Below are 25,564 nucleotides of genomic sequence, written 5' to 3' on the forward strand. Positions count from 1 at the left end.
CACAAAACTGAAGTACTAGGAAGAAAACTGTTCAAAGTAACAGTTACCTTTGTGATCAGAAAAGAATAATGTGAAAATGGAATTCTTAGACACTGAACCTGAACAAATGGTTAAATAAAAAGAAATAAAATTCATTCAACCCTTCTCTTTGCTAAATAGATAGTTCAGACTTAAACCTCTAAGTCCATGATTGCAGATCAAAAAGTACATGGGAAAACATGCAGGGTAAAGACTTTGGGAAGTTAATCTCTAATCAGAAGCTATTCAGGACAAAAATTTCTGTTGATATTTTTAAGGACTCTATTGGGTTCAGATACTAGACAATAATGGCAAGCTGTAACTGAAGGGGCAGTGAAATCATTCAGCATCTGTATTTTTGTAGAAGTTCCATATAATACAAAAAAGGCACAACAGTACAGTGACATAATATTAACTGATGATAAAGTTCTTCAGGCAGGCTGCCTTTCACTAAATGCAACAAGTCTTACAAGGACACCCTTAGCATCACTTTAGAAAGATACTTGACAGGCGAAATACTTGTGCTAGCACATAACTTTCTATACAAACAGTTAATACCGTAGATCAGGATTTTCTGTTATTACCTGTAGTTCACATGGCCCACGCAACTGAGTATACTGTTAACATACTGATGCATGTGCTACTGTACAGACTTTAAAATCCAAGTTATAGACAATAAATCAAGTTCATGAATTAACCTAACAATAAATAGCACTTCCCTCATGACTCAACAGTTTCTACCAAGTGAACTTAGCACTTAGAATTAGTGTTTCAACCTACATTTTTACTTTGCCTTTCACAAAATTAAAACATTTGTTCTTTTACTGCTAAAGTGAATTGAGGGAATACACAAGTTAAATGAATTACTGATCTTTAACGAATCCTGTATTTTGTAGCTTCTACTCTGAATAATTTCATCCCACTCACTGGAGTTTCTTTTAGAACTAAGCTTTCTCTACCAAAAATCTGACCACTCCTTATCGCCTGTGCCTAATATCAAACATTACTAATTTTCATGAAGGCAATAATGGCAAATATGGCCTTTATCATACATGAGAAACAGGCTTCAGCTACTCTTTACATCTAAAAAGTTATAACAGATGCTTTCAAAGGGGTCAATTTGATGTTCTTAAGTTTCCTACAAGGAGATTTTATGAACTGGACTTCACTGAAATGAATTTTTCAATACTATAGTAGATAGTTCTGCTTAAAAAAATGCTATGAATTCACATGTAAGTGAAAGTGAAAAAGGATGCAGGGCAAATCTGGAATACACAGACTAGTATCACAGTACACGACAGCTTCCAGTTCAACAGTCACTATGAGGAGTTTTCAATCTTTGAGACAGAGCCACACAAGGAGTCCAGAAAACACGTTCCTATTTTAAACTGGTTCATTAATACACATGGTTCTTTAATATTTCCACTTTTTCAGGTGACCTCATACTTAATTTTGTCTGACATAGCAATACCTACCCAGAACACACACAATGGAACAAGAGACAGGCATGATCCCCTTTCTCCCTGGAGCTGAAACCTGAGGTAAGCACAGATGGATCACAGAATCCATGACTATAGATTGCAAAGAACTTCAGCTACTGCAGAGTAAAAACAACCAGAAAAACTCCATCTCGTTTTCTTTCATTGTGTGTTTGCAGAGACCTCATCGCAGCTAGCTAGCAGGCAGCATTTCCCCTGGGACAACGTGAGAAGAGAAATTTCAGTTGCATCAACTGAACTGCTCTCCCAGAACTGGCATGAAGTCCAAGGTGAAGCACTGGAGAAACAGTGATCAGATATTCCATACTGCTACTATTCAGTTTCCCAACTGAGCTAGAAAAATTTATGTTTCTCAAGCAAAGTCAAGAGAGCTCAGAAGAAATGAGGTGTTAGTGGTGTAAGCAACAGAAAATGTACTTGAGAATCTCTTCTAACATTGCAATACCTTGGTAAAGTCCCTTGGTAGTGGCCAGAAATAAATAGATGAGGGTCCAGCATCAAATAATTCTTTCAATTTAACAAAACTGATGCACAGTTGCAATTACAATATATATAACTTCTTTCTTCTGTTACTGAATGCATCTTTAGGAAGAGATTGGGCAAACTGACAGACTGGCACAGGTAAATTTTTGAGCTCTTCATCATGAATTCAAGCAAAGTCCACACACAACCTAAAGTACACAAAGTATTTTAAATACTTCAGCTTAAAGCTCCCAGAGCTCAGTCTTCTAAACACAGTAAAGACTAGAAAAGCATCTTCAAAGTGAAGTGACGGAAGAAGTATACGGAAAGATCAATTTAAGGACAAAGAAGGAAAATCTTTGACACATGGGCAGATGAAAATACTCTTTAAAGGAAGCTCAATACCAATAGGCAGATAAATAGTAGGTACAGACAAGCAATAGGTTGCACTGTGAAACAGACAACAGTGAAGTAAGCAAAAAAACTGTCTTGATTTGAGTTACTGGTTCTAGAGAACAGGCTACCTTTGCAGAAATGGGTGCATATCTGGGTTTTTATTTGTCTTCTGCGTGCAGCCAGAGGATATGTAGAGGATGACAGAGTAAACTTCATGGTAGAGTAAACTTCAGAGAGAGCACATTACACTCCCAGTGACATGTACCCTAACCTAACATGCCACCAATCCATTCTGATGTCTCTCTCAAGTTTTCATGCCACAATAACTGTGATCCAGTATCAACCATGCGTGAGGAAAGAAGGGAGAAAAAAAAAAATCTTAATTACACTGTCTGCAATGTAATCATCTGCAATTGTTTTAATTCACGAGCAGGTCTGTATTTGTTTCCCAGACTTGTTACAACCTTCACTGTAACTTGCTTCTGATCCCACTGTAATCAACTACATACAGTCAGAGCAGCTGTATGAGACTGCACAGCCTCTCTGGGCAACTGAGCTGTTCCAGTCCTTGACTGTCCTTATGGTGAGGAAGTTCTGCCCCTATATCCAGTAATAACCTCTCATTTCAATTTATGCTTGTTGTCTCACCACAGTGATGAGCCTGGCTTGAGCTTTTTGATAAGCACCTCACAGGTACTGGAAGGCTGCTATTTTGTCCCCCGTAAGTTGTCTTCCAGTGGTTTTAGTTCAAGTAGATGCAATTCTAGCCACAGGCCCCCTAAAATGACAGAAGCCTCAAAGATAACTTGAGAACTCATTGAAGTTAAGAGCTGTTCTAACTAAATTATAAATCAGCTGTACTCTTTAATTAGAAACAGCCTGTCCCATTGGGTGCATAGAGACTAAGAGCCTTCCAAAACTCTAAATACAAGGCACAGATGCATTTTATTCCACCACCACCGCTTCAGGAAGAAGGATAGAAGGCTTCCAACTCACACAAAGTTAATGATAGCAGAAATCATTATTTTTCATTCCTCCTTTGAAGTTAGCTGAGAGAAGTAAATACACTATCTGTGCATAGTAAGACACAGTGCTGTATAGCTTAGAAATTGTACTCTTCAAAGGAACACATTCATACCGACTGTTCATCAGCAGAAGACATTACTATCACATCCATTTAAAAATACCATGTAACATCTTTTCACTAAAGCTCATTTGCAAAATATGCATAAATTTCAAAAGCACACAAACATTTTTTCATTAAATTTCAATTTTAAATTAAAGGACATGTCAGTAAACAAACTGTTCATGCAACAGCACTTTCTACTCACGATGACTGAGCCCACCAGGCTCATCAAGTAGTTCCAGCAGGTTACAGGGATATGCATCTGCTGGGAAGGTCTAATATCAGTTCAGACTTTATAAGCTCAGGAAATAAACCATCAACCTACAAAATTATCCAAGTATCTTAAAACAGAAAGCTAGCACACAGCACCCAAATGGACTGGTTTAACCATTAAGTCCTAAAAACCTGACCCTAGGTATATAGGGACAGAATAATAGACATCAGAATAAGTGACGTCTATTTTCCTCACCAGAGAACTTTATATGAAGCTTGACTTAGGCTTACGTCTGCAAGGAAGGCAAGCGTTATTACTTTTCTACAAAAAACACGTTGTTATACCTGCCAGAGGCAGAGAACTTCTGTGCATCCATGTCCAAAGCCACAATCTACTGAACTTCAACACATCTGGCAACTGCTATATGTGAATGTAACTTGCATGAACATGTTATCAAGCAAGAAGAAGGCCCAAGAACTAAGAGCTAAGCAAAAGATTGTGCCAGTTTTTCCATTAAGAATTCCCTGCAAAGATCTTCTTGTCTCTAGCCAAACTACTCATGATCTCGTTAAACCTAGCAATATCAAGTTTACTGACCACATGAATAAAAATTGGAATCTGGGAACTTCAGGGATGATCTTACAGCATTTGAATGCCTAAGTCAAAATTTTCCCCAGGTCAATAACGACTTAGTCAGGGCTCCATCTTCCAGGCTAAATAATGACTAGCTAAGAAAGATATCTAAGTTTCAATTTAATATCAAATACCAATTAGATATTTGTTTTAGTAAAAAAAAATTCTGAAAGGAAGCAGGACATAGACACTACTGCAAACTCAGTTTCTTACTTGTGCAGGCAATGGTGAAAGTTACTTTGCAAACTATAGTACTACATTGTACTAGTGTACACTACTTGAATCCTAACATATTTTCTGTCCTTCGTTTTCTTCTCACATGGGGTTGATGTCAAGTCCAAAATTACCACATTCCTCCCTTACCCCAATCAATTCTCCATACATTATGCAGAACACTATTTTGCACAGAGAATCAGGAGTCTATACTCAATTTGCTTCTTTTAAGAGGTTTTCCAATATAAGCAGAGCTAGGACAAACTCTTTGTTTAGTTGGGTTTTGGCTTTTTTTTTTTTTTTTGCTAAGAAAAGACAGAAACTAAGGCTGTTGTTTTCTGGAAGCTTCTGTATTCCTTAGTGTTTCAACCAAAAGGATATCTATAAATAGCTGGTCATTACTCTTATTAATTCTGCCTATGGCATTAAAAAAGTGTGAAAAACAAAGCAAAAGCCAGGAAACTACAGGCTGGGCAGCCTCACCTCGATGCCTGGGAAGGTCATAGAGCAAAACAGAAGCTATTTCTAGATGCAGTAAGGACAAGATGATGACTGGGAGTAGTCAGCATGGATTTACAACTGGGAAAATCATGCCTGACCAGCCTGATAGCCTCCTACAATGAATAAGAAACTCAGCAGATGAGGGGAAGGCAGTGGATGTTGTTCATCTTGACTTCAGTAAAGCTTCTGACGCTGCCTCTCATAACCGTTGTCCTCAAACCAACTGATGAAGTACAGCCTACAAAAGCAGATAGTGAGGTAGACTGAAAATTGTCTGAAGTGCCAAGTTCAAAGGGCTGTGATCAATGGCACAAAGTCCAGCTGGAGAACAGTCACTAGTGGTGTACCCCAGGGGTCAGTCCAGGAGCCAGTACTGTTCAACATCTTCATCTACAACCTGGAAGATGGGACAGAATGCACCCTCAGCATGTTTTCAAATGATACAAAACTGGAAGGAATGACTGATGCACCAGATGTGTGCGCTGCTGGTCAGAGGAACTTGGACAGGCTGGAGAATTGATCAAAAAGGAACCTCATGAAGCTCAACAAAACACAAATGCAAAGTCCTGCACCTGGGGAAGAACAACCCCATGCACTAGCACACAGTGGAGAACAACCAGTTGGAAATCAGCGTTACAGAGAAAGGCCTGGGGTCTTGATGAACAAGAAATTAAACCAGAGCCAGCAATGTGCCCTTGCAGCAAAGGCCAACAGCATCCTGGGCTGCACAAGAAAGAATGTTGCCAGCAGGTCAAGATGGGTGATCCTTCCCCCCTGCTCAGCACTGGTGGGACATCTGGAGAGCTGTGCTCAGTGCTGGACTCCCCACTACAAGAGAGACATGGACATACTGGAGCAAGTCCAGAGAAGGGCCATGAAGATGATTAAGCAGACAGATTGAAGCACCTGTCACAGTGGGAGAGGCTGAGAGAGCTGGGACTGTTTAGCCTAGGGAGGAGAAGGCTCAGAGGGATCTCAATGTGTATAAATAAGTGATACACTTCCTTCCCAAGTAAGGAAGACTGAGTCAGACTCTTCTCAGGGGTGCACAGTGAAAGGACAAGAGACAACAGGCACAAATCAAAATACAGGAAATGACTTTTAAATGTAAGAAAAGTCTTTGACTGTGAGGGTGGTCAAACACTGGAACAGCTTTGCCCAGAGAGGCTGTAGATTCTCCATTGTTGAAGAATTTCAAAACCCGACTGGAAACAGCCCTCAGCCACCTGCTATGATCGACCTTACATTAATCAGTGGCGTGGGACTAGACAATCCACAGAGGCTCCTTCAAACCTCCACAATCCTGTAAGGCTAATTCATTGCATTTTATTCTATAAAGTATACCACAAAGAAGAAAACAGAAGTTATAAAACCTCCATAAAGTAATATAGGATCAAGTATCAGATGAAGCAAGGATCATCTTTGACAACACCTGGGACTACTTCCAAGAAAAAAAAGGCAAAGAGAGGAGGGGAAGCTGATCTATTAGATGGAATTTAGCTAGAGTTCAGACAGACTGTTTAAAAAGGCAAGAAGGGCCTGCAGATAGCCTAGATAGGCTTGTAACTGTCTTTCTGGCACCAAGTTACCACAGTAAGTCTTCACTCAAGTATTTTTCTGTAGCACCTGTACAGGCATCCTGCCAAACTAAAGGCAAAAAAGCTGGTGTGTCTTAAAAAAAATTAAGGGAGACTTTGCCACATTGTATTTGATTATCGGTCTAGACTATTATTAAAGACAAGCCAGCACAATGCACTACATACTATGAAGGAAAATAAAACATTTCTTCTGATGAAGTTTCAGCCAGACTCTTCAGAGTAAATGAGGTAATATAACAGTATGAGTCACCGAAGTGGCAGTCATGCAGCCAGATCTCTCATACATTTTGGAGTTTAACTGTAAAATTCCAGATAGAACTGTGGCTTCTGCAGTTAAAATAAGGAGGATCTTAAATGCTCTTTGAAATATGCCATATTAAAATATAATGACAACTCAGTTTTCACCTGTGGCCATCTAACACTAAATGTATTTTTTTAAAAAAATATTGAACTGCCTCTGCAACAGATAACTGATTTTTACAGAGGAAAACTACAATGTATAGCTTTAAGTTTAATATCAATGCTCTATAGCATCAATTTAAAATAGCGTCCAAACACAAAACACTATTTGAAACAAAAATATTGACCTAACAGTTCTGTAGAATCAGATTTGGTTTCAACATTTTGCAACAGTGCAAATTACCCATTCCAGAGGAAGCAAGAAAGAAGAGCATCCAGCAAACAATGTCACAAAGGATGAGCACAAAACAGATGTGGGAAAAATAAACAGCCTTCCTGCCCTGGAATTTGTAAAAAGGTCTGCAAAGAGCAAACAGGACTTCTCACTGCAATTTGACTTCTAGACCTATAAAAGGAGTCCCATGAGAAAAGACACTCAGATGAATAAAATATACTTAAAATAATAGCGAACATTTACAGGACTTCTGAAACAAGGACATTGCTTTTGGACTTAAAGTTTTATCAAACATTTTGTAGTATTCTGCAATCAAAATGTAGCTATAATCTGATTTTTAAAATTCCATTCAAACACTGCATCTTTTTAAATACTGTCTTCAAAGACAGCCTTTGTCTCGTTCTGATTTAACAGACATTTTTAGAGAAGATATTTGAAGTTGCTTTGACAAAAGTCTGCTAATACAGAATAATTACTGTAATGTTTTTTATTATTTTTTTAAAATATAAATACAGGTGCCCCAGTACAATTTGCGTAAGATGGTCTCACATTCCTTTGTTAAGTGATTAGCACCGCAGGCTTCGTGGTCTCCTCCTTGTTCTAAGATGAGGAATGCACTATGCATTGCCCTTAAACTATGTAGGATTAGCTAAGAGAAGGATTTTTCACATCCGTGATTAACAAGGAATAACTGTTCACCCCCTTCAGGGCTGTTCAAAAACGTATACTCTACCTGAACTCATTATTCTTCCGCTACCTATCACACATGCATGAAGGTATTAACCCTTCAAATGCTCATATATTCAGACTGAAGCTAGACAGGTGATTAAGTATCAATGCTTTAAAGGGGAGAAAATCAAAACATCAAGCAGCCTTAAAAAACAAGCACATGCATTAGCACCTCAGGGTGTAGGCAGTCCAACCTAGACCTTCCTGGCTGCAATAGTCAAACTGTTCAGAACGTATGCCAACTGAAAAATAATTCTCGGGCTTCAGTAATGAACTTGCACACCAAAATGAAGACCAGGATTCAGTGAGAAAAGAAATTGGAGATTAACTTCCAGCTAGAGCTAAGGACTCATTCTAAGAGCTCAGTACAACTTCCATACTATATAATAAAAGGTCTTACCGCCAAAAAAGCTGCATTCATTGAGACTACATATAGTCAAGCACAACAAGATGAAATAGCATTCATTTACTGGCTGTTCTTTTAGCTATGATAGTGATACAAATGATTCCTGGAGCAGCAGCGGTGACTCCACTGCTAACACAGCACTTTTCACTAGGGGTCCTAAAATTCCACATTAGCCTTTAAACTTCACAGCTAAGCCTCTATAAACTGGGGGGGGGCGGGATTTGATTTTGCTTCAGTTAAAACTGAACAACTGCATCATAAAAATAGACAACATTTGGCATTTTTTCCAGAAGTCCCTGGTCCTGAACTTTGATCATGTAGCTCTGTAGAAGTGAAATCTGGGGGTTTTAACGCTTCTTTTCTGCAACTGAAAGGGCTATATTATACCAGAGATTCAAAACCCAGAAAGAAAAAGTTCAGACCGAAACTAATTATTCTGGGATTAATTTTCTGACACAGCTCACATGTAAAGAGTCATAGAAAATGCTGCTATCCCTCTACTATTTTCCTACTTGGAATTTACATTTTATGGATAGAGTTAGTCAAATAATTGGAATAAAACTGCAATTTCATGCCACACATCAATACATAATAAAAAGTTAGCACATAGGTTTATTTTAATTTCTGGAAAGCACGTTTTATCCCATCAGTGATACAGTTAAGTCTGCACCCTAAGAAAGAACACACACATAATGTCCTAGACTAGACAAAAAGAGCAGTACTAGTTTATCTAGTCTATTTTAAAACAGGTGCTAATTCCCTTGATAATTGCCCAGGCCTGGTGGGCAGTATTGCCCAAGACAAGCTGTATTTGGTTTTATCCTAGATGGAACACTATTTCTTAGTCCACCCTGCTATGCATGTCTTTGTAAGATGAGATGCTCCGTAAAACACCATACATTCAGAGATCATGGTATCTCATAAGTGAGTTTTGGTTTTATAATTTCAAAACCAGCTAATACAACTTAATAGTTTACCACATTTATTAGACTAGGTTAGAGCCCAAACAGATAACTCTAACTATGTAACATTTGAAATACAGCTAAAAACCACTTTATTATACTGAATCCCATTTAATATCTTTGACAAGATTGACTGCTATGTATTGAGGTTATAATTAAGCCCTTGCTGCAGAAGCTGCAAACACAGGAGTTTCACATATAGATTTATATCCAGAAAAGAAATCCAAGTAGTACTTCAGTTTGTTTACTAAGTAGAAAAAAAAAAAAGCTTTTCCTTGAATATACTTTTCCTTCTGTGCTATGACACATCTATAAGTTTCAAATTGTTCATCCACAGCATGAACAAAACTTTAATAGTTTTCAATCCTACTCAGTCAAACACTTATAAGAACACTCCTAAGTAAATGCTCTCTTCATCTTAAGTTTTAATAACTTGTTTTAACGTACTTGTGGAGATGAATCCCCAATAAACAGCAAGTACAGACAATTCCTCAGTTTGTTATTTTAGAATTGTGTTGTAAAAATTTAGAAAAATGCATGAACTGTAACAAAACATTTAATTCTTGAAATATTTCTTTCTCCATCATTCAGTAATACATTGTAAGCAGCGTGAAAATACAACATAGATAGCTTTCAGTTTAAAAGCTATTTCAAGTACCAACTTGAAGTTCAACCCTTCACAGCATTCTTTTCTTGAACTCAGGATTTCAGCTTACTCACACCATGTAGCTCAGAGGGGCTGGTTTTTGAGGAAGCATGGAGGGGGTAAATGCTTAGCTCAGATATTAACTCAGAAGTTGCACTTGTTCTAGAGCTAGTGAGAGTAATATTTTACCTCCACCCTAGTTTGCAGCAGAAACAGGTTTTGTGGGGCTTGGGTTTTTTTTGTTTGTGGGGTTTTTTTTGTTAGCTTGTTTTTTTAAGTCTACACAGATAGCTCTTTAAAACTACCAAGATAAGAAATGGACATTTCAAAAATAAATTCTATTAATTCAAGTATCAGAAGTGTAGGGGCTTGGCCTGGAAACTTTTTAGGCCACACAAGTAACCTTTCTCACAAGAGTAATCAGTGAGACTACTCATGCAAACCAAGTTATTCACGTGGTAAATGTCTGCAGAATCAGACTCCAAATTAGCATTTTAGGGGCATACTGCTGCCTCAATGGATTATTAACAAATACAGGAAGAAAAATGTGTGTAGTTTTCAAGTGATTGCTGTAAACTCTTCCTATCCTGACATCTTTTGGATGTTTAGCACAGTCTTAGAATGATCATAGCTGGCATCTCAACTACTAGACATAGAAAAATTATTAGGAAAAATTATGACTGAAAACAGTGTTCCTATCAGCCAAAAAACATTTTTTCCTAGATGAAAAGGTAACTGCTCTGCTACGTAAGCAAGTGAAGAGTATGTTTAGCCTTCAAAACCTGACTACATTGTATTTCTGGAGTTCAAAGAACTGTAAGGAAATTTTAGACTTAAGCAGCTTATAATAGAACTTGTTCAACAGTCTATAGCAGCTGTCTTCAACCAAATTTTGTACTCCCCTCCAGATGACAATAGCTTGTAAAAACACTGGGATACTTTGAGCAGGAGCTGCCACACCACAGAAGAAGCTGGTCTTGGGAATAAAAATTGACTACACTTTTTAGAAGTCATTTTTAAAGCTGTGTCTAATAGTAGTGCTAGTTTTCAGAAAGTGGAGATTTTCAGTTTGTCTTCATCTTGTTTTTCTAAAAGACTACTTCAAACTATTATACACATCACACCCAAGACGACAGCTTTATAGAAAAAGAAGAAACAAGTGTTTCATTTCACATTCTCATAAGGAATCGTTTCAAAAGGTTGTCTTCCACAATAAGGAGTGGTCTCTGGAAATTCTTAATGTCGTGGAAATTCTCCATACCTTGACCCTTTGTGCCTTCCTGCCATGAAGCATACCGAAACCCACCACTGATACATCACTGTGGTCTATGTAAGAGAGGTTCAGACAACTAACGGGTCACATCCCAATCCTTTCTTTACAGGACCTGCCATGTACTGAACAGCCATATACTCTTTAGAGGCCCTACTCATAGGAACATGGGCTTGTAATACAGGTTACTAGTTGATATAGAAAGTCTAGCAGATGTTAAATACAGAACAGCCAAGATTGTAATTATTCCAGGAGTTTTTGACACTGCTTCAGGATGTACACAAAGGTACATGCTGTCCCACTGACTGAAAAACAGGCTGTACATATTGAACTTCAAAGAGGGTTGTTTCAGCAGACAGCACATCTACACAACACAAGAGACCAAGTGATTCAGCCATTCAAGGTACAGGCTGTAAAGAAAGCCATATTCATGGCAGACTTACTAGCTTTGGCAGTCTTATACCAAATTGGTCCAGACCGGAGGTAGTATCCCCTTAAGAGCTGAGCCTTCACACAAGACTACTGGAGATTATAACGAAGTGAACACTGCAGTGTATACCCATTTATTTGACTGAAGACTTCTCAGAGAAGTATCCAACTAAAAGGCTTATAGCAAAATCACCTTCAGCGTCACCAGGGTCTCTCCAGCAACTAAAGTTTCCACAAACCTAAAACCTAGCTGATTAAGTTGCTTGTTTCCATCTTGTTTTCCCTCCCAGTTCTTATGTAGTAGGCATTGTTATACTACCATTTATTGCTAACTGAACATTTTTACTTTAAAATTACAGCAGGGCAATCACTTGGCAGTATTTACTGTGGTTTTTGGTTTCCATTGCACTTCTACAATTACACTGGTGTGAGACAAATCCCCGTTATGGAGCATACTAGGTCTAAACAGCTTTGTGTATATACTAGTACATATATCTAGTGTACTAGAGATTTGCTGTTGCTTAACTAAAATACAGGAGAAACGTTTCTATCCACCCGCAAGGTACACATAGATTTAATCAAATCATATCTTAAGTAATTTTCTTCTGAAGAGAAGGTTGAGAGTTTCTTCGCTCAGAAATTAATTTTGCAAAGTGCTTCAGGTCTTCAATTCGCACTTCCCTTAGAGGGAGTTGAGGATATTCAGCATTTTGCATGATCAGATCTGCAAATGAGTATTCATGACGAGTAAAACACTGATCGACCAAACGGTTCCTTGGAAATCAGGATAACTGGTCTAAAAAGAAATGATTTTGTAACTGAAATTCTAGTTCAAAAACAAAAAACCCAAAAGCACCACTTAACCTAGAGAGATAGATTTATTCTTTTTCCCAAAGGGACACTACCGTGAAAGTCTGTTCTTCACATTAAAGAGAGTACTGAACTAAAGGAAACACATTTTAAAATTCAGCCGGTATGCACCAGCACAAGATAGTCCAACATAAGAAATAGTACATGTAAACAATCTTATAAACCAAATTGAGTTTCTTAAGTTGCAGTAAGATTCTCTTATACCCTCCATTGGCATGCTAAAAGGACTGCATCAGGTATTCTTTGACAGTAGCTTGGCACATTATACTTACAGTGGAAATGTGACATCCTACACTTATATATTGAAAAAACAAAACAAAACAAAAGGTGCTTTAAAGTGCTTGCTGTTTAATGTATAAAAGAAAATACTTGAAGGAAGTAACCACAAGTTTCCTGAGAAATTGTTTTGAATTTCAGAATCCCAAGGAGATGAATTGGCTGTCAGATAACAATGTGCCTTCATCAGATGGACTTGGCAGTTGTAAACAAGAGGAATTTTCTCAGCTTTTCCTCACAAATATGAAATATTTGCTCTTAGCCAACAGCTGGGGCGGTTTAAAGACATTCTGCATATATATTCAAATTACAAGTCACCCACACACCTAACACTGACTGAATTCCAGCAAATTAAAGAAACTCTGACAAGTACTGGAGCAGATGCAAAATAATTCTGAAGACAAAACAGAATCTAACTTTGTAGGTCTAAATGACTAAACTTTCAAATGCCATAGTTTGCTTGCTGAAGAGGCAACAAAAATAACCCACAAAAGTAGCCACAATTATCAGAATTTCTCTTCAGAACTAGTATCTTATATAACTGGAAAATATCTACTGTTTTCCAAAGTTTTTACAGATTTATCAAAAGAGAAACAAAAAAAACAAAAAAATGAAATGGCAAAATGTGAACACTATAGACAAGCTAGTTTTTACTAGTAAAGTTCATTTTTTTTTAGTATTACAATTCTGTACTTCAGAAATCCTATGATTAAATGCCTCGAAATTATGGCATAAGTTAAAATTAATTCTTGAAACATTATTAACAAACCACATAGCAGGATCTTGCTTCAAGATAATCAAGAATTAATGTTGACTAGATACCATTTTAAAACTTAGCAAGTATTTGGTATCTCAGTGTCAAGCCACATTCACAGTGAAAGCATGAATCTTTTAATGTTTATTAATGTTTCATGTACGTGTACTTACTTTTGCAATATGAACTACACTGCTGTTTAATTTTTTAGCCAGACCCTATAAACCAAATTTTGGAATGTGTATATATTATTCCAATATACCCCTCAGCAGGAGAACCTGTACTAAACTCCTATACTTTGTACAAAGTTTAAAACACATTGTAAAAAAGCATTGCATCAAGTCTGTTTTAATAGGACTTTGAAAAAAATCTGACTATGCATTTCTAAGAACAACAATGTCATTAAAATTTATTCAAAAAAGGTTGCACTATATAATGACACTTTCAATTTTTAGGTCAAAAAGTTACTTTGGCTTATTTGAAAAAAATGAGGTAATTATCTCAAGTACATGATATTTCAACTATTATTATAGAAATATCATAATTCCACTGGTGGTTACTAAGTCTCTTGAATAGCTTTGTCTATATGACCAACCAAAACAGAAAGGTTTGTGGGTTTTTTGTTTTAAACACGCAGCAGCTGTGAATACAGAGCACAACTGCAATAAGACAAAGAGAATGTTTAGGCCAATGCTGCTTTTCAATGGAGTAAAGTAGAAATACCTTTCTGAAGTTAAAGCAGCAGCAAATGAAAAACTAAACAAGATCTCAGAGGCACGCTTAAAGAAAAGGCAATACAATGAAAGTGCAGCAACTAAGATGCCTGATAACGAAGACACTACTTTAAAGTTCTACATGAACATACATTAATACAGTGGCGTTCACAGACTTTCCTAGCTCCAGACTGAAACTATATCCAACAATCAACATCTTGCCTTTAACAAGTCGGATGTCGTAAGTTGAACAATACATTTTAAAAGATATTTTCATTTGAAGAAATGCAGCAAAATAAGAAAGCACACACTGAAAATTAAGCAGATATTTTAAAAAGCTAAACTGGTTTGGAAATTGCTCATTTTCTATGTCCTACTACAACCAAGCAGGTGTTCGCACTTCAACTCCACCAGACAAGATCCTCTCATCCCCACAGTACTCAAGTCTTTTTTTTTAAAGTCCAAACCCAATTAATTTTTGAAAGCTAACAGTTCATATTTTTTCTAAGCCTTTGTAAAAGCTTTAGTCGTAAAAACTGGAGTAGAATTCAATTACTGCTTTCATACTATGTAATAAAACAACACTTTATAACTAGAGTTTCTTCCAATAAGATATTGTATAAAACATCCAACATCTCCAAGACTAACACTGTACCTCAGAGAACAGGCTTTTTTAAGGTGCATTCATGTTTGAAAAAGTCCTTGTGTATTCAAGGGAAAATATTTGATAGCATTCAAGCTATTTCCTACAAGACAATTGCAGTTTACACTTCAAATCCAGACTACTCATGAAATCTCCCCCCCCCCCGAATCCCATACATACTGCTTGAGAATTTCTTACTTCTCTTATGTCTCAATAAGTATAGATGTCCCAATTTTAAAAAAATAAAAGAAAAAGAACAGAGACCTGAGTACCTTAACACACAACTAATTTGATAAACATAATTTCTCATACATTTAGAATTTAAAATACTTACAGCCTCTCCAGTTCTTTTAAATCCTGGAATGCTCCTCTCTCAATAGTACTAATCTTGTTCTCCATGAGCTGACTGAAATAGAAATTTTTATATATAAGTTTTAATAGCTCTGAGATAACTTGTTGCATTAACAGGAGTCATTTAAAGGCAACCACATATTCATTAAAAGAGTACAAATTCTAGAGTGACATCCACTTTAACCTTCCGGACCCCCTCATTAACACTTTACATGGGCTCATATACCCAAAGGGGGAAAAATAATCCTCGGTAAAAGAAATAGGAACAGGTATTACAGTTGCTCATTTACTTTAAGAGTCCCAAGTTAAAAAGTCACACACATGCATACATGCTGCATGCACACACGCACCTACATCATTGCTCTTCAGCAAGTTACAAGACTACAGTTGAACAGTATGAAGGCAATATTAGTCTCACATGAGAATAACAAAACAAAAACACTGAACTGTGGTGTTGGGAAAATATACCAGCGAAAGACTGCACAGAGATTGTAATCATAACAGTAGTTTTGTTTTGTAAAAAAAATTCAAAATTGCTACAATGTGATACTCTGTTTCAGAGAGAAACAGAAAAGGATTTTATATGACTACTTGCTCAAATTAAATAGCATTAACAAATAAGCTAATTAAATTCTGCCATATTTTAAACCTGGTATTAGTCAGATTTTTCCCAAAAAAACCCAAAACCCCACAGAATTTTAAAAGCTTCATAATGCTTGAAACAAAAGCATTTACAGAAAACCCAAACCAAATCATTCCTTCCTCAAATTCACTATTGAAGTGTTTCCTTTTAGCCTAGAAACCGTACAAAAGCAGTAATCATCACCTGGGACTTGCTTTTAAATTCAGTAAAGGAATAACTGTTTTTCTTAATGAATTCCCTTATACTTCAGGTTGAGAGTACCCATTTTCAGTGCAAACTGTAAATTTCTTAACTTAAACTGAAGTCACTCCAACAGTTATTCAACCAATTTTAGCAACTCTTACTTGTAAGCTACATGCCAAATTAAATCCTCAAGTTATCTCACAATCTTAAGAAGAGATTAAAAAATTTTAAACAAATGATATTTAAGGCAATTGCTAACCTACTCATATCAGTGTGTAACACTTGGGGGAGGGGCTGTAAGTTCAGATAGGGTAGCACAATAGTTAAAAAGTCATAACCCATCCGGCTTATAAACTGAAAGATAACTAGTTCAATGTTTTTTGTAACGCACTGTAGCATCAGTCCTAAAAGGTATCAGTGATAGAAAGAGAAAACTTACAGAACTCGAAGGTGCCTTAGACCAGCAAAGTCGGTCTTGGTGATTCTTGTGATGTTATTTCCATTAAGATCCCTAAGAAGAATAATTTACAAGCAGCAAAATTAAAACACTCAAAAGTTACTTTTAAATCGTTTTGTTTGTTTTCATGGGTACAGCATTTTCAGAAATTAAGAGATGTAAATGAACCCAATGAACCATTCCTACAACTACCACTGTATGAGCTGCTGATTTCCAAGGGACTGAACGAAGGTTTATCTTGAAAGCAGTAGTTTCAAACTTTGTAATAAGAGACCCTTACAAAGTCAGTTCTGCCTGCCATTATAAAGCTCACATTTATCTTTAACAATATAGAAGACTCAAAACCTGTCTCAACGTGGTTATAACTTCATTTAGAAAACCACTAAAGCTACTATATATGCTACAGTTATTTGTTTGACTGTTACAAAAATTAAATAAGTGACTGAAATCAAGACAGTTTTCACCATTTTTAAGCGACTTTCAGCTCTCATAGTATTGCTACAAAGGCAGAATAGGGCTTAACTTCCTATAGCAAACATTAGCTTTCAAACAAGTAGAAGGTTGTTGGAGTGTATGTGATGGGAAACATGATTTTATGAAAACTAAACACTTGCTGCACAGGAACCTATACTGACTGCAGAATGCAAAGCGCATTCAGAAGCAACAGACAACTGTACTTAGGCCGTAGCATTTCTGTTCATACTTCAGCACTACTTTCTTTTCTGGAGTTATATATCCCTTTTTCATAACATTTTGGGGTCAAGATATAAACTTCCCTCAATTCCAATTGCTACAAATAAAACCAGACTTCGCAATTCTGAGGTAAGCCATTAGGAAGCGGTATTACGTGGAAACTGCCCTAACAATTACAGCTCATTCCCAACGCAGTTAGGAAAGAAAAAAAAATCTCTATTTTTTGTTTGTTTATACCACATGTGGCCAAAACAGCACTGTAAAGAAACCGCAGAAGTCTCAGCAGAAATGTGTCCCTGATACTCTCCCTGAGTGAAATTCATCACTCGAGAGGTCCGCTCACACGCCAACATTTAAATGACTTGGAGAGTAAGAAATAATGTGCTCACCTCTTCTACTCCTTAGACCCTCCTGAAAGACAGCCCGGTATGATAAAGATAGATAACCGACCACATGCTTGCTCTCTCTCAAGACTAGCAAATACCCTAGCGGGAGGGTACACGAAGGGTCTCAAAGAGCGGATGGGGGAGGAGGGATCCCAGTCCAGGCACAACTTCGTGCCCTGTGAGCGGCGAAGAGGCTGAAACACGCCAGCGTGCCCTCGCCCAGGGGCAGATACGTGCTTGCAGCGGGGCAGAGCCCCGCCGGGCTCCAGCTTCACGCCAGGGCAGCGGGCGGCAGCGCGCGCCCCCGCCCGCCTCCCCGCGCGGAGCCACCGCGGCAGCCGGCGGGGCGGGAGCGAGCGCTGCGCGCCCGCGGAGCTCCGCCGCCCGCCCCGGGGCCTGCCTGCGCCCGCGGAGCGCGGCGGGGCGCCGCGGCCCGGCTCCCCCCCAGCGCCTCGGGGAAAGCAAGCCGCAATAGCGAAGTTTGCCGGGAAATGGGCGTCGGCGGGTGGTGGGGGGGGAGAGGCCGCTGCGCCGCCGCCGCGGGGCGCCCCCCGGGCCGCGGTGGTGCCCGCCCTGCCGCTCCTGCTCCCCGCGGCGGCGGGAACCGCGCTCCTCACCGCGGCTTCCCGGGATGAAAGGCAGCGGCTGGGTGCCGCGTCCACCTCTCCCGTGTCTCCGCGCATCGCCGTGAAACGGGCACCGCCGGCAGCAGGGGAAGGGAACGGAAACCCCCCAAAAGGCGTCGGGACCCCGAACCGGGCCGGCTCCCGGGGCCACCTCTGCCCCGCCGGCCGGGGGGACCCCTGACGGGTGCCGGGGGCCGAGGGGCGCTCGCCGCCGCCCCGGCCGGGTTACTTACAGCCTCTCGGTGTTGCGGGGGATGTTCCTCGGGACGCCGCGCAGCGCCAGCCCGTGACAGTCCACGGTGCTCCCCGAGCAGGAGCACTGCGCCGGGCACGGCTGCGGCGCCACCTCGCCCGCCATCGCTAGCAGCAGCCCCAGGGACAGGGTGAGCTTCCCCCAGCCGCACATCATCACCGCCCGCTGCCGCCCGGCCGGGGCCCGCCGGCCTCGGCCCCGGGGAGGCGCGGGGCGCGCCGCCCTCCTCCTCGCCGCGGGGAGCGCTCGGGCAACTTTCAGGGTGCGGAGAAAGCGAAGTCCGTTCTATCCAAAGCTGAGCCAAGAAAACAGCCTCGGCAAAGTGAGGCGGGTGGCACCGATCCGCGGCTGAAGGCAACCTCGCTGGGAGGGGGGCCGGGCCCGGGCCCTCCCTCGCTAGCCCGTCGGGTGGCGGGGAGAGGCGGCACTTGGGTCTCGTCTTCACACGCTCCCTGCGAAGGCGAAGCAAACCCACGGGGCTCAGGCTACGGCGGAGTTGGGCTGGCTCCTTATCTTCTTCCGAGCCCCTTTCAAAGCCGTGACTCCGCTCCGAGCCCCCGGCTAGAGGCCGCGGAGCCCGTCCGCCCAAGCGGCGCGCTTCCTGCGCGGCGGCCCGCGCAGCGCAGCAGCCGCTCCCACGCGCGTCCCCCGCCGCGGGCCGCTCACAGCCCCACGGGGGGCGGCGGCGGGGCTGACACCGCGCACACACCGCCCTGCCAGAGGCGCCTCAGCAAATCATACCCCTCTCGCAGGCATTCATCAAACTGTCTCACGGAAGGAGGAGGGAGGGAGGAAAAAAAAAAAGTCAAACACACAAGATGATGTTGGGCTTGGCTTTCCACCCCCCGCGCCCCCTCCTGCTGTAAGCTCCCAAGCCAAGTTTAGCAGGAAAGGGCTGGTCCTAGAGCACGATAATAATAAGCAGCTCGAGAAGTGATTCGTTGCCCTGCTGCAAGGGAGTTCATCCACGACCTCCTTCTCCTCGGTGACAGATCACAGCTATAGATCCTCCTGTGATCCCGGGAGCACGGCGAGACAGAGCAGACAACAAGCGCTTGTGCGGCGAGAGCGGGAGGGGTGGGGGGTGCCTTATTCTGCTCCCCGCGGTCTCCCAGATACCGTGGCTTTGCTGCGGCAAAGGCACCTGATGGGAAAGGTAGGAACTGCTCAGTCCTTCCAGCTGAGGCCAGTTCAGCAGCTCCTGGGGTTGCTGCAGGAAAGGGAGCAACTTTCCTCCTCAGCCAGAGCCCGCCGAGGCACAGCGCCGGGGGAGGGGTTCGCGCCCCTTCCCCCGATCCCGCCGGTGCACCTGAGGGGTCGGTGCTGGTGCCGAACGGCCCGGCCCGGCCCTCGGCTCCCTGGCGGCGGCGCTCCTCCGGCGCGGAGGGAAACGGCGGAGAGGGCGGGGGGGTGGCAGCGGGAGAAGGGAGGCCACACGCCGGCTCCTTCCCTCGCACCCCCGAGTCTCTCCGCTTGAACAATAGGATGGCACCGCCGCGCGCAGGCCGGCTCTCCTCCCCGCTGCAAGGTGCCTGCCGCCGCCCGCGGAAAGTGCTCCCCGAGAGCGGCCGCCCGCGGAAAGTGCTCCCCGAGAGCGGCCGCCAGCCGAGCCGCCGCCGGCACCTCGCCGAGAGCTCCCCACGCGGCCGCACGGCGCCCCCCGCCGCTCGCCTCCCCCGGCCCGGCCCAGCCCGGCCCGGCACCCCTCGCCCCGCTCCCACGGAGCCGGGAGCGCCCCACGCGCCGCCCTATATAGGGGCGGTGGGGCCGCGCCTCCCCGGCCCCGCCCGCAGCGCCCCGCGCCGCGCTCACTGGCTGCGCCGCCGCCCGCCCCGGCCGGCCCGGCCCGGCCCCGGCCCGGCGAGCGGGGGGGCGAGGGCGCCCGCGGCGACGCCGACAATGAATGAAAGTTGGGGGAGCGCGGAGCCGGCGGCGGCGGGGGAGGCGGGTCCCCCCCGGGAGCGCGGCGGAGCTCCCCTCGCCATCCCCCCGCCGCACGGGGTGTGGAGTTGTTGCGCGGACTTTCTCACGCAGCCGTGGCCTGCGGGCGTCGAGCGCCCCGCGGGGGAGAAAGGGGCGGCGGGAGCGGGGCCGGGGTCCGCCGCGCTGCTTGTGCCTGTTTTGCCGGGGGGGCGGGGGGCTGAAACGCCGCCCGCTGCACTTGTAAATACCTCGGGCGTCTCACCGAGGGTCTTGTTCTCTGTTTTGTGCAGCAGCCGCTACGGAGGGAGAAAGAGGATTTTCTTGGCGTTTTCTTCAGTTGCAGTTTTGGTGTGAAACACACCAGAATCTCTTGTAAATCATTTTCGAAAATAAAATAAAATGGGCAAGTGTTATTCCATACGTTGAAATATGGCGAGTAGCAACATTAACACTGCTGTGCTCGTTTAAAAAACACCTTCCATTTTAAAAAATTGTATTCTAAATACACACGGTGTTCCTGATAAATTTTCCTGAAGTGTTGTTTATTGTCAGTGTGTTTTCAGCATTCTTAGGAAAATACTAAACGCATCAGGCTCTTAACTAAATTTTAACTGGGTTTAGTTTTCTTTGCTTGTGAATTCAGTTCCATGCAATTTATAACAGCTCTTGAGACCCCAGTAATAGGTGAAAGTGATTTGTCTTTCATAGATGGCAACCCCCAGCAGGGGTGACTAAGCCTTCAGCAAGGTGTAGTTTGGAAATGCTCAAGGGAGTCCATGGTTCCATTCGTATGGCTGGGTCCAGCTGAGTCTCTTCATCCCTGGGGTCTCCGCTGCACAATCCCCGCAAGAGTCTTAGTGTCTCCTTTTGCCTGTTACCAAGAGGACAAATTCTGTTCTCAGAAACACTGTTCTAGGTCTGAGTTAATCTGCTGAAGTGGAAGCCAGCAAAGTTACTCCTGACTTCTCTTACCATAGAATATGAGCCCAAATGAAAATTGCTAAAAATGTGTGTACCTACAAAAAAACTGGTTTATTTTTTGGTCCATTTGTTCAGACAACATCCAATAAATGTGATTGTTGCACTGTTCTCAAATACTGATATCGGCACCTTGGGTCTTCCAGACACGTAGAGATACTCGAAGTTTAGATTGATGCAGGAAGGAGAATTCAGTGACTGTAAGGGGAATACATCAGCTTCCATGTATAAATGCTTTTCACTCTTTTCCCCTGTTTGATTGTTTTAGGTCTTTACAAAGGATTTAGAAAGGATTTTGCAACTTTCTAGCAAGCAACAGAAAGGAAAAAAAGAACATAATCTAACATATTGCTTTCATGCCTTTACTAAAATCCTTTATCTTGTAACTCCAGGCAGAGAAAAAACAGAAAATACGAATGTTAACCATTCAGTAGTTTTCATTATTTGTTTCAAGTACCAGCAATGTGCCTAGTGCTGCAGAAGGCACAAAGAGAAGAAATAATAAATCTTTTTTATATAGTAATTCTCAGAAAATCTGAATCAATTCTTAAAGTGTTAAATGTTGCTAAACTACTCTATGCAGAGCTGATTCAAAATCTAAACTGGTCTTATTTAACATACTTTGTTTTCAAGAGAAGTATACTAAGTACAAGCAAGATCAATTTTTATTCCTATTTGGGGGGCTCATTGATTTTTAACATGCCCACCTTTGAAGCCTACCTTTCATTCATTCAGATTGATTTTCCTGGGAGTCTTGCCTGCCAGCACACTGAAACTCTCTCTTTGTGATCCAAACTCTTTAATGGGAGAACTCCCAATGTCTGAAATTGTCTGAGGACAAGGCCTTCTGTCAGACACAGTATAGTATCACTGCTGGAGTATGAACCTTGCCCTGCAGAGTGCCCTGTGGCTGCCTCAGTTGCCTGCAAAATGAATTCTAAGCCACTTCCAAAGTTATAAGGGAAAATATTCCCACAGAGGAAGAAGCTGGGGAAAAATTAGAACAACAAGATGTGTTAAAAGAAAACCAATTAGGAGCATTCATCGGTGGAAGAGCAACACTTTTCTTACAGCTATTTCAGAAAATACTGACAGCAGCTAAAAGCAGTTTCCGGTTCTCCAGATTTCATTGTACAACATGCCACTCTTTGGAGGATAATCTAAGGAGATACTCAAAAAGATAAGAAGATCAGAACTATTAGCATAAGGAGATCAAAGTCAGTAATAATAGGTAACATCTTCAGAACAGGATCCAGAGCATCAAAATAGAAAAAGCTGCTAGTTGCAATTGAGGGTGGTGGCAGTGGCTATGGCTGAGCATGACACTATGTGCTGTGTGGATACGTCTGAGTGCGCTCGGTGAACATCAGCTCTATGAGCATCGCTATAGCTTTATAAGAACAGTATGCCTGAAAGATACTGAACCAAATGACTCATCAATTTGTAAATAACTGAAGGTCAACAAGGTGACAGAAAAATGGCCAATAGAGGTATATCATAGATAAACACTATAAACTAATCTAGTTTTCTTCTTTGACAAGGTAGCTAGCTTTGTGAGTAAGGGGAAAGCATGATAGATGGTGATGTTAGCAGGGCATTTGCCACCATGCACATTAACATTCTTCTAAGCAATCTACTTAAATATAGTCAAAATCTAATTGCCGGAACATGGACACTTAACTGAGTAAAAAACCCCAAACCCTACATTCAGAGTATGGTTGATGGTTAGTCTGGGAGTGTATAGAAAGTAGACTCTTTTAAAAAGCTGTTAAGACTATTATGCCACTGAATGATTCCATTAGTGATTGAAAATTATGTGTAACTATTAACAGATGATACCAGAATGGAAGGGGATGTAAGGAGTTTGCAAGGCAGACCCATAATTCAAAATTATTTTGATAAACTGGAGAAAACACATGAAATTAGTAAATCTTAAGGAAGACATGAACATAATATTGCATTCAAAAAATAAATTCAAATGCATAAATACAGAATTACTAGCTGGGCAGCAGCACTCCAGAGAAGGATATGGAGATGAAAACGTATCGTCTTAAATTTGTGATAAAGGAGATTCCATTACAAAAAGCAAACATCATTACGATGAGTTATATATTACATAAGGAAGGTAAGCATTCTTAAATGCTTACCAGTTCCTAAAGCTTCATAAAAGCTTTTGTCAGCTTTTTTGGGTAGGATAAAGTGTTCAATTTTGGACACCATTCCTAAAATATGCTGTAAATAAAACAGAGAGACTCCAGAGGACAAAACTAAGAATAAAAGTTTTAACAAACATGAATTATGAAAGAAGTTTGAAAAACGTGCATTTACCTGGTTTAAAAACAAACAAACAAACAAACAAACACACCCACCTCCAAAAAACAACCCAGAAAAAGGAGACATAATAATACTTCCCAAAATTAAAATGTGTTTGTAAGCAGCACAGTGGTCAGTTAATACTCACAACCAGTAAAAGGCTTCATTTTCAGGAAGGAAGGTTTATGAATCAGAAAAGCTGGTAGTAAAGAAGACTGTGAAACCCAAAAGGCGATATTGGTCTTTGCTTCATCCCCCCCAAGCCAAATTTTTACTGGAAATTTTAAAACAGATTAGACAAATACTAGATAAGAATTATCCAGATGTATTACATACAATGTCTGAGTAGGGATATTAGCTAATTGGCCTTTCAGGTTCTTTTTAGCTATGATTTTCCATGGGCTGTTAAATAAGTAGCCTTCCAGCAGTAATATTCATTGTCAAAGAGGACATCTGGCTGTATGTATTAGTTGGTTATTATTTATTATCACATATTTATAATTCAGGATCATCCAGCACTTCCAGTCAGAATTGTGCTAGGAAGTGGAGTAGTACAACAACATGATCACAACCCCCTAGCGTTTCCTTTTTAAGTAGACATGATGTATGAAAGGTAGAGGGAAAGTAATTACAATTTTTTAGAAACTGGCAAGTAAATCCTTTTGTCTATCAAGCTAATGTGAAGTTCATTGGGTATTTACCTGTGAGCAAGCATAGATCTTGTGGAACAAGCAATGCAGAGACAATGCTAGCATTCAGATCAGAACAGAGGAGGAAGATTGTGCCGTGATCAGTGCAGAAGAAGTCATGAGAACAGGAGCAACAAGCTAACATCACATACGTGATAAAAGAGTGATGGGGAAATAAAGAAAAAATAATGTAGGAAAGAAAAAGGAAGGTGGAGAAAAATAGGGACATACAGTGAGAACAAAAAGCATGAGCTTGCAACAGAAGAATAGGGAAACTACGTATTGCATTGCTGAATAAATGTGAAAGAAAAGGACTTTTCTGTAAGAATCTATTACAATACAGACACAAAGGGATAGGTGCAACCCACTGGAAACTACAGTTAAATATTATTTAAATAGTATTCTGCTTTTAATCCTTCCAAACATTTACTACTTGTGACAGTCTCATTGGAATATTCCTAGCCTGTATTTTCTGAGCTTTAACTGTTTTGATATTTCACTGTGGACTACAGCCTAAAGACCAACTTGGAAATTATAAGTGTATCCACACAATATTTTAGCTCAAAGAAGATTTTATTTAGTTGCTAGCTGTCTTCTCTAGTTGTTAGCTAGCCAAGTTTTGAACACGTCTGAAATGCCTCCAAATTAAATACAAGATTAAAGCAAACTCTAGCTGGCAGGAAGGGGGTATAGGACCATGTCTGTGTTTGTACAATTTCTCCAAGGGAGCTAAGGATCAAACTTCTTGACTTCTCTGAAACAGCACCCATAATAAACATTACAACTGGTAGTAAATATTTCAGAAATGTATCCTTAATCTAAAGCTGAGTGACCTGAGGTTTATCCAATATCAAAGGGACACTATCAAATTTTTAAGGTCACGGATTTCACACATGTAAAACCTTTAGGCTCCCGTGGAGCTATCCAGAGTCTCACAATGCTTTACCATAAAGTATGATTGGAAATTTATTTGAAAAATTTCTTGGTTTTTAGGAGCCAACAATGAAAACCTTGAATCACTCCAGTATCATTCTAATGGAATAGAGTGGATTTATTCCAGTTTCTCAAATAAGTAGA

General features: G+C 41.2%; 1 protein-coding gene across 2 annotated transcripts in view; it reads right to left on the reverse strand.

Moving 5' to 3' along the window:
- Positions 1-18,740, reverse strand: part of SLIT2 (slit guidance ligand 2) — a gene marked incomplete at its 5' end in the record, with an annotated part of 272,507 nt that extends 253,767 nt beyond the window's left edge. For both annotated transcript variants that reach the window (XM_082315199.1, XM_082315198.1), the window contains 3 exons: positions 15,327-15,398; positions 16,609-16,680; positions 18,565-18,740. In XM_082315199.1, coding sequence (XP_082171325.1) covers positions 15,327-15,398; positions 16,609-16,680; positions 18,565-18,740 — 320 coding nt within the window. The remainder of the gene's footprint in view (positions 1-15,326; positions 15,399-16,608; positions 16,681-18,564) is intronic.
- Positions 18,741-25,564: the final 6,824 nt, after the last annotated feature.

This window comes from Platalea leucorodia, assembly GCF_965183815.1.
Source record: "Platalea leucorodia genome assembly, chromosome: 6".
NCBI lineage: Eukaryota > Metazoa > Chordata > Aves > Pelecaniformes > Threskiornithidae > Platalea > Platalea leucorodia.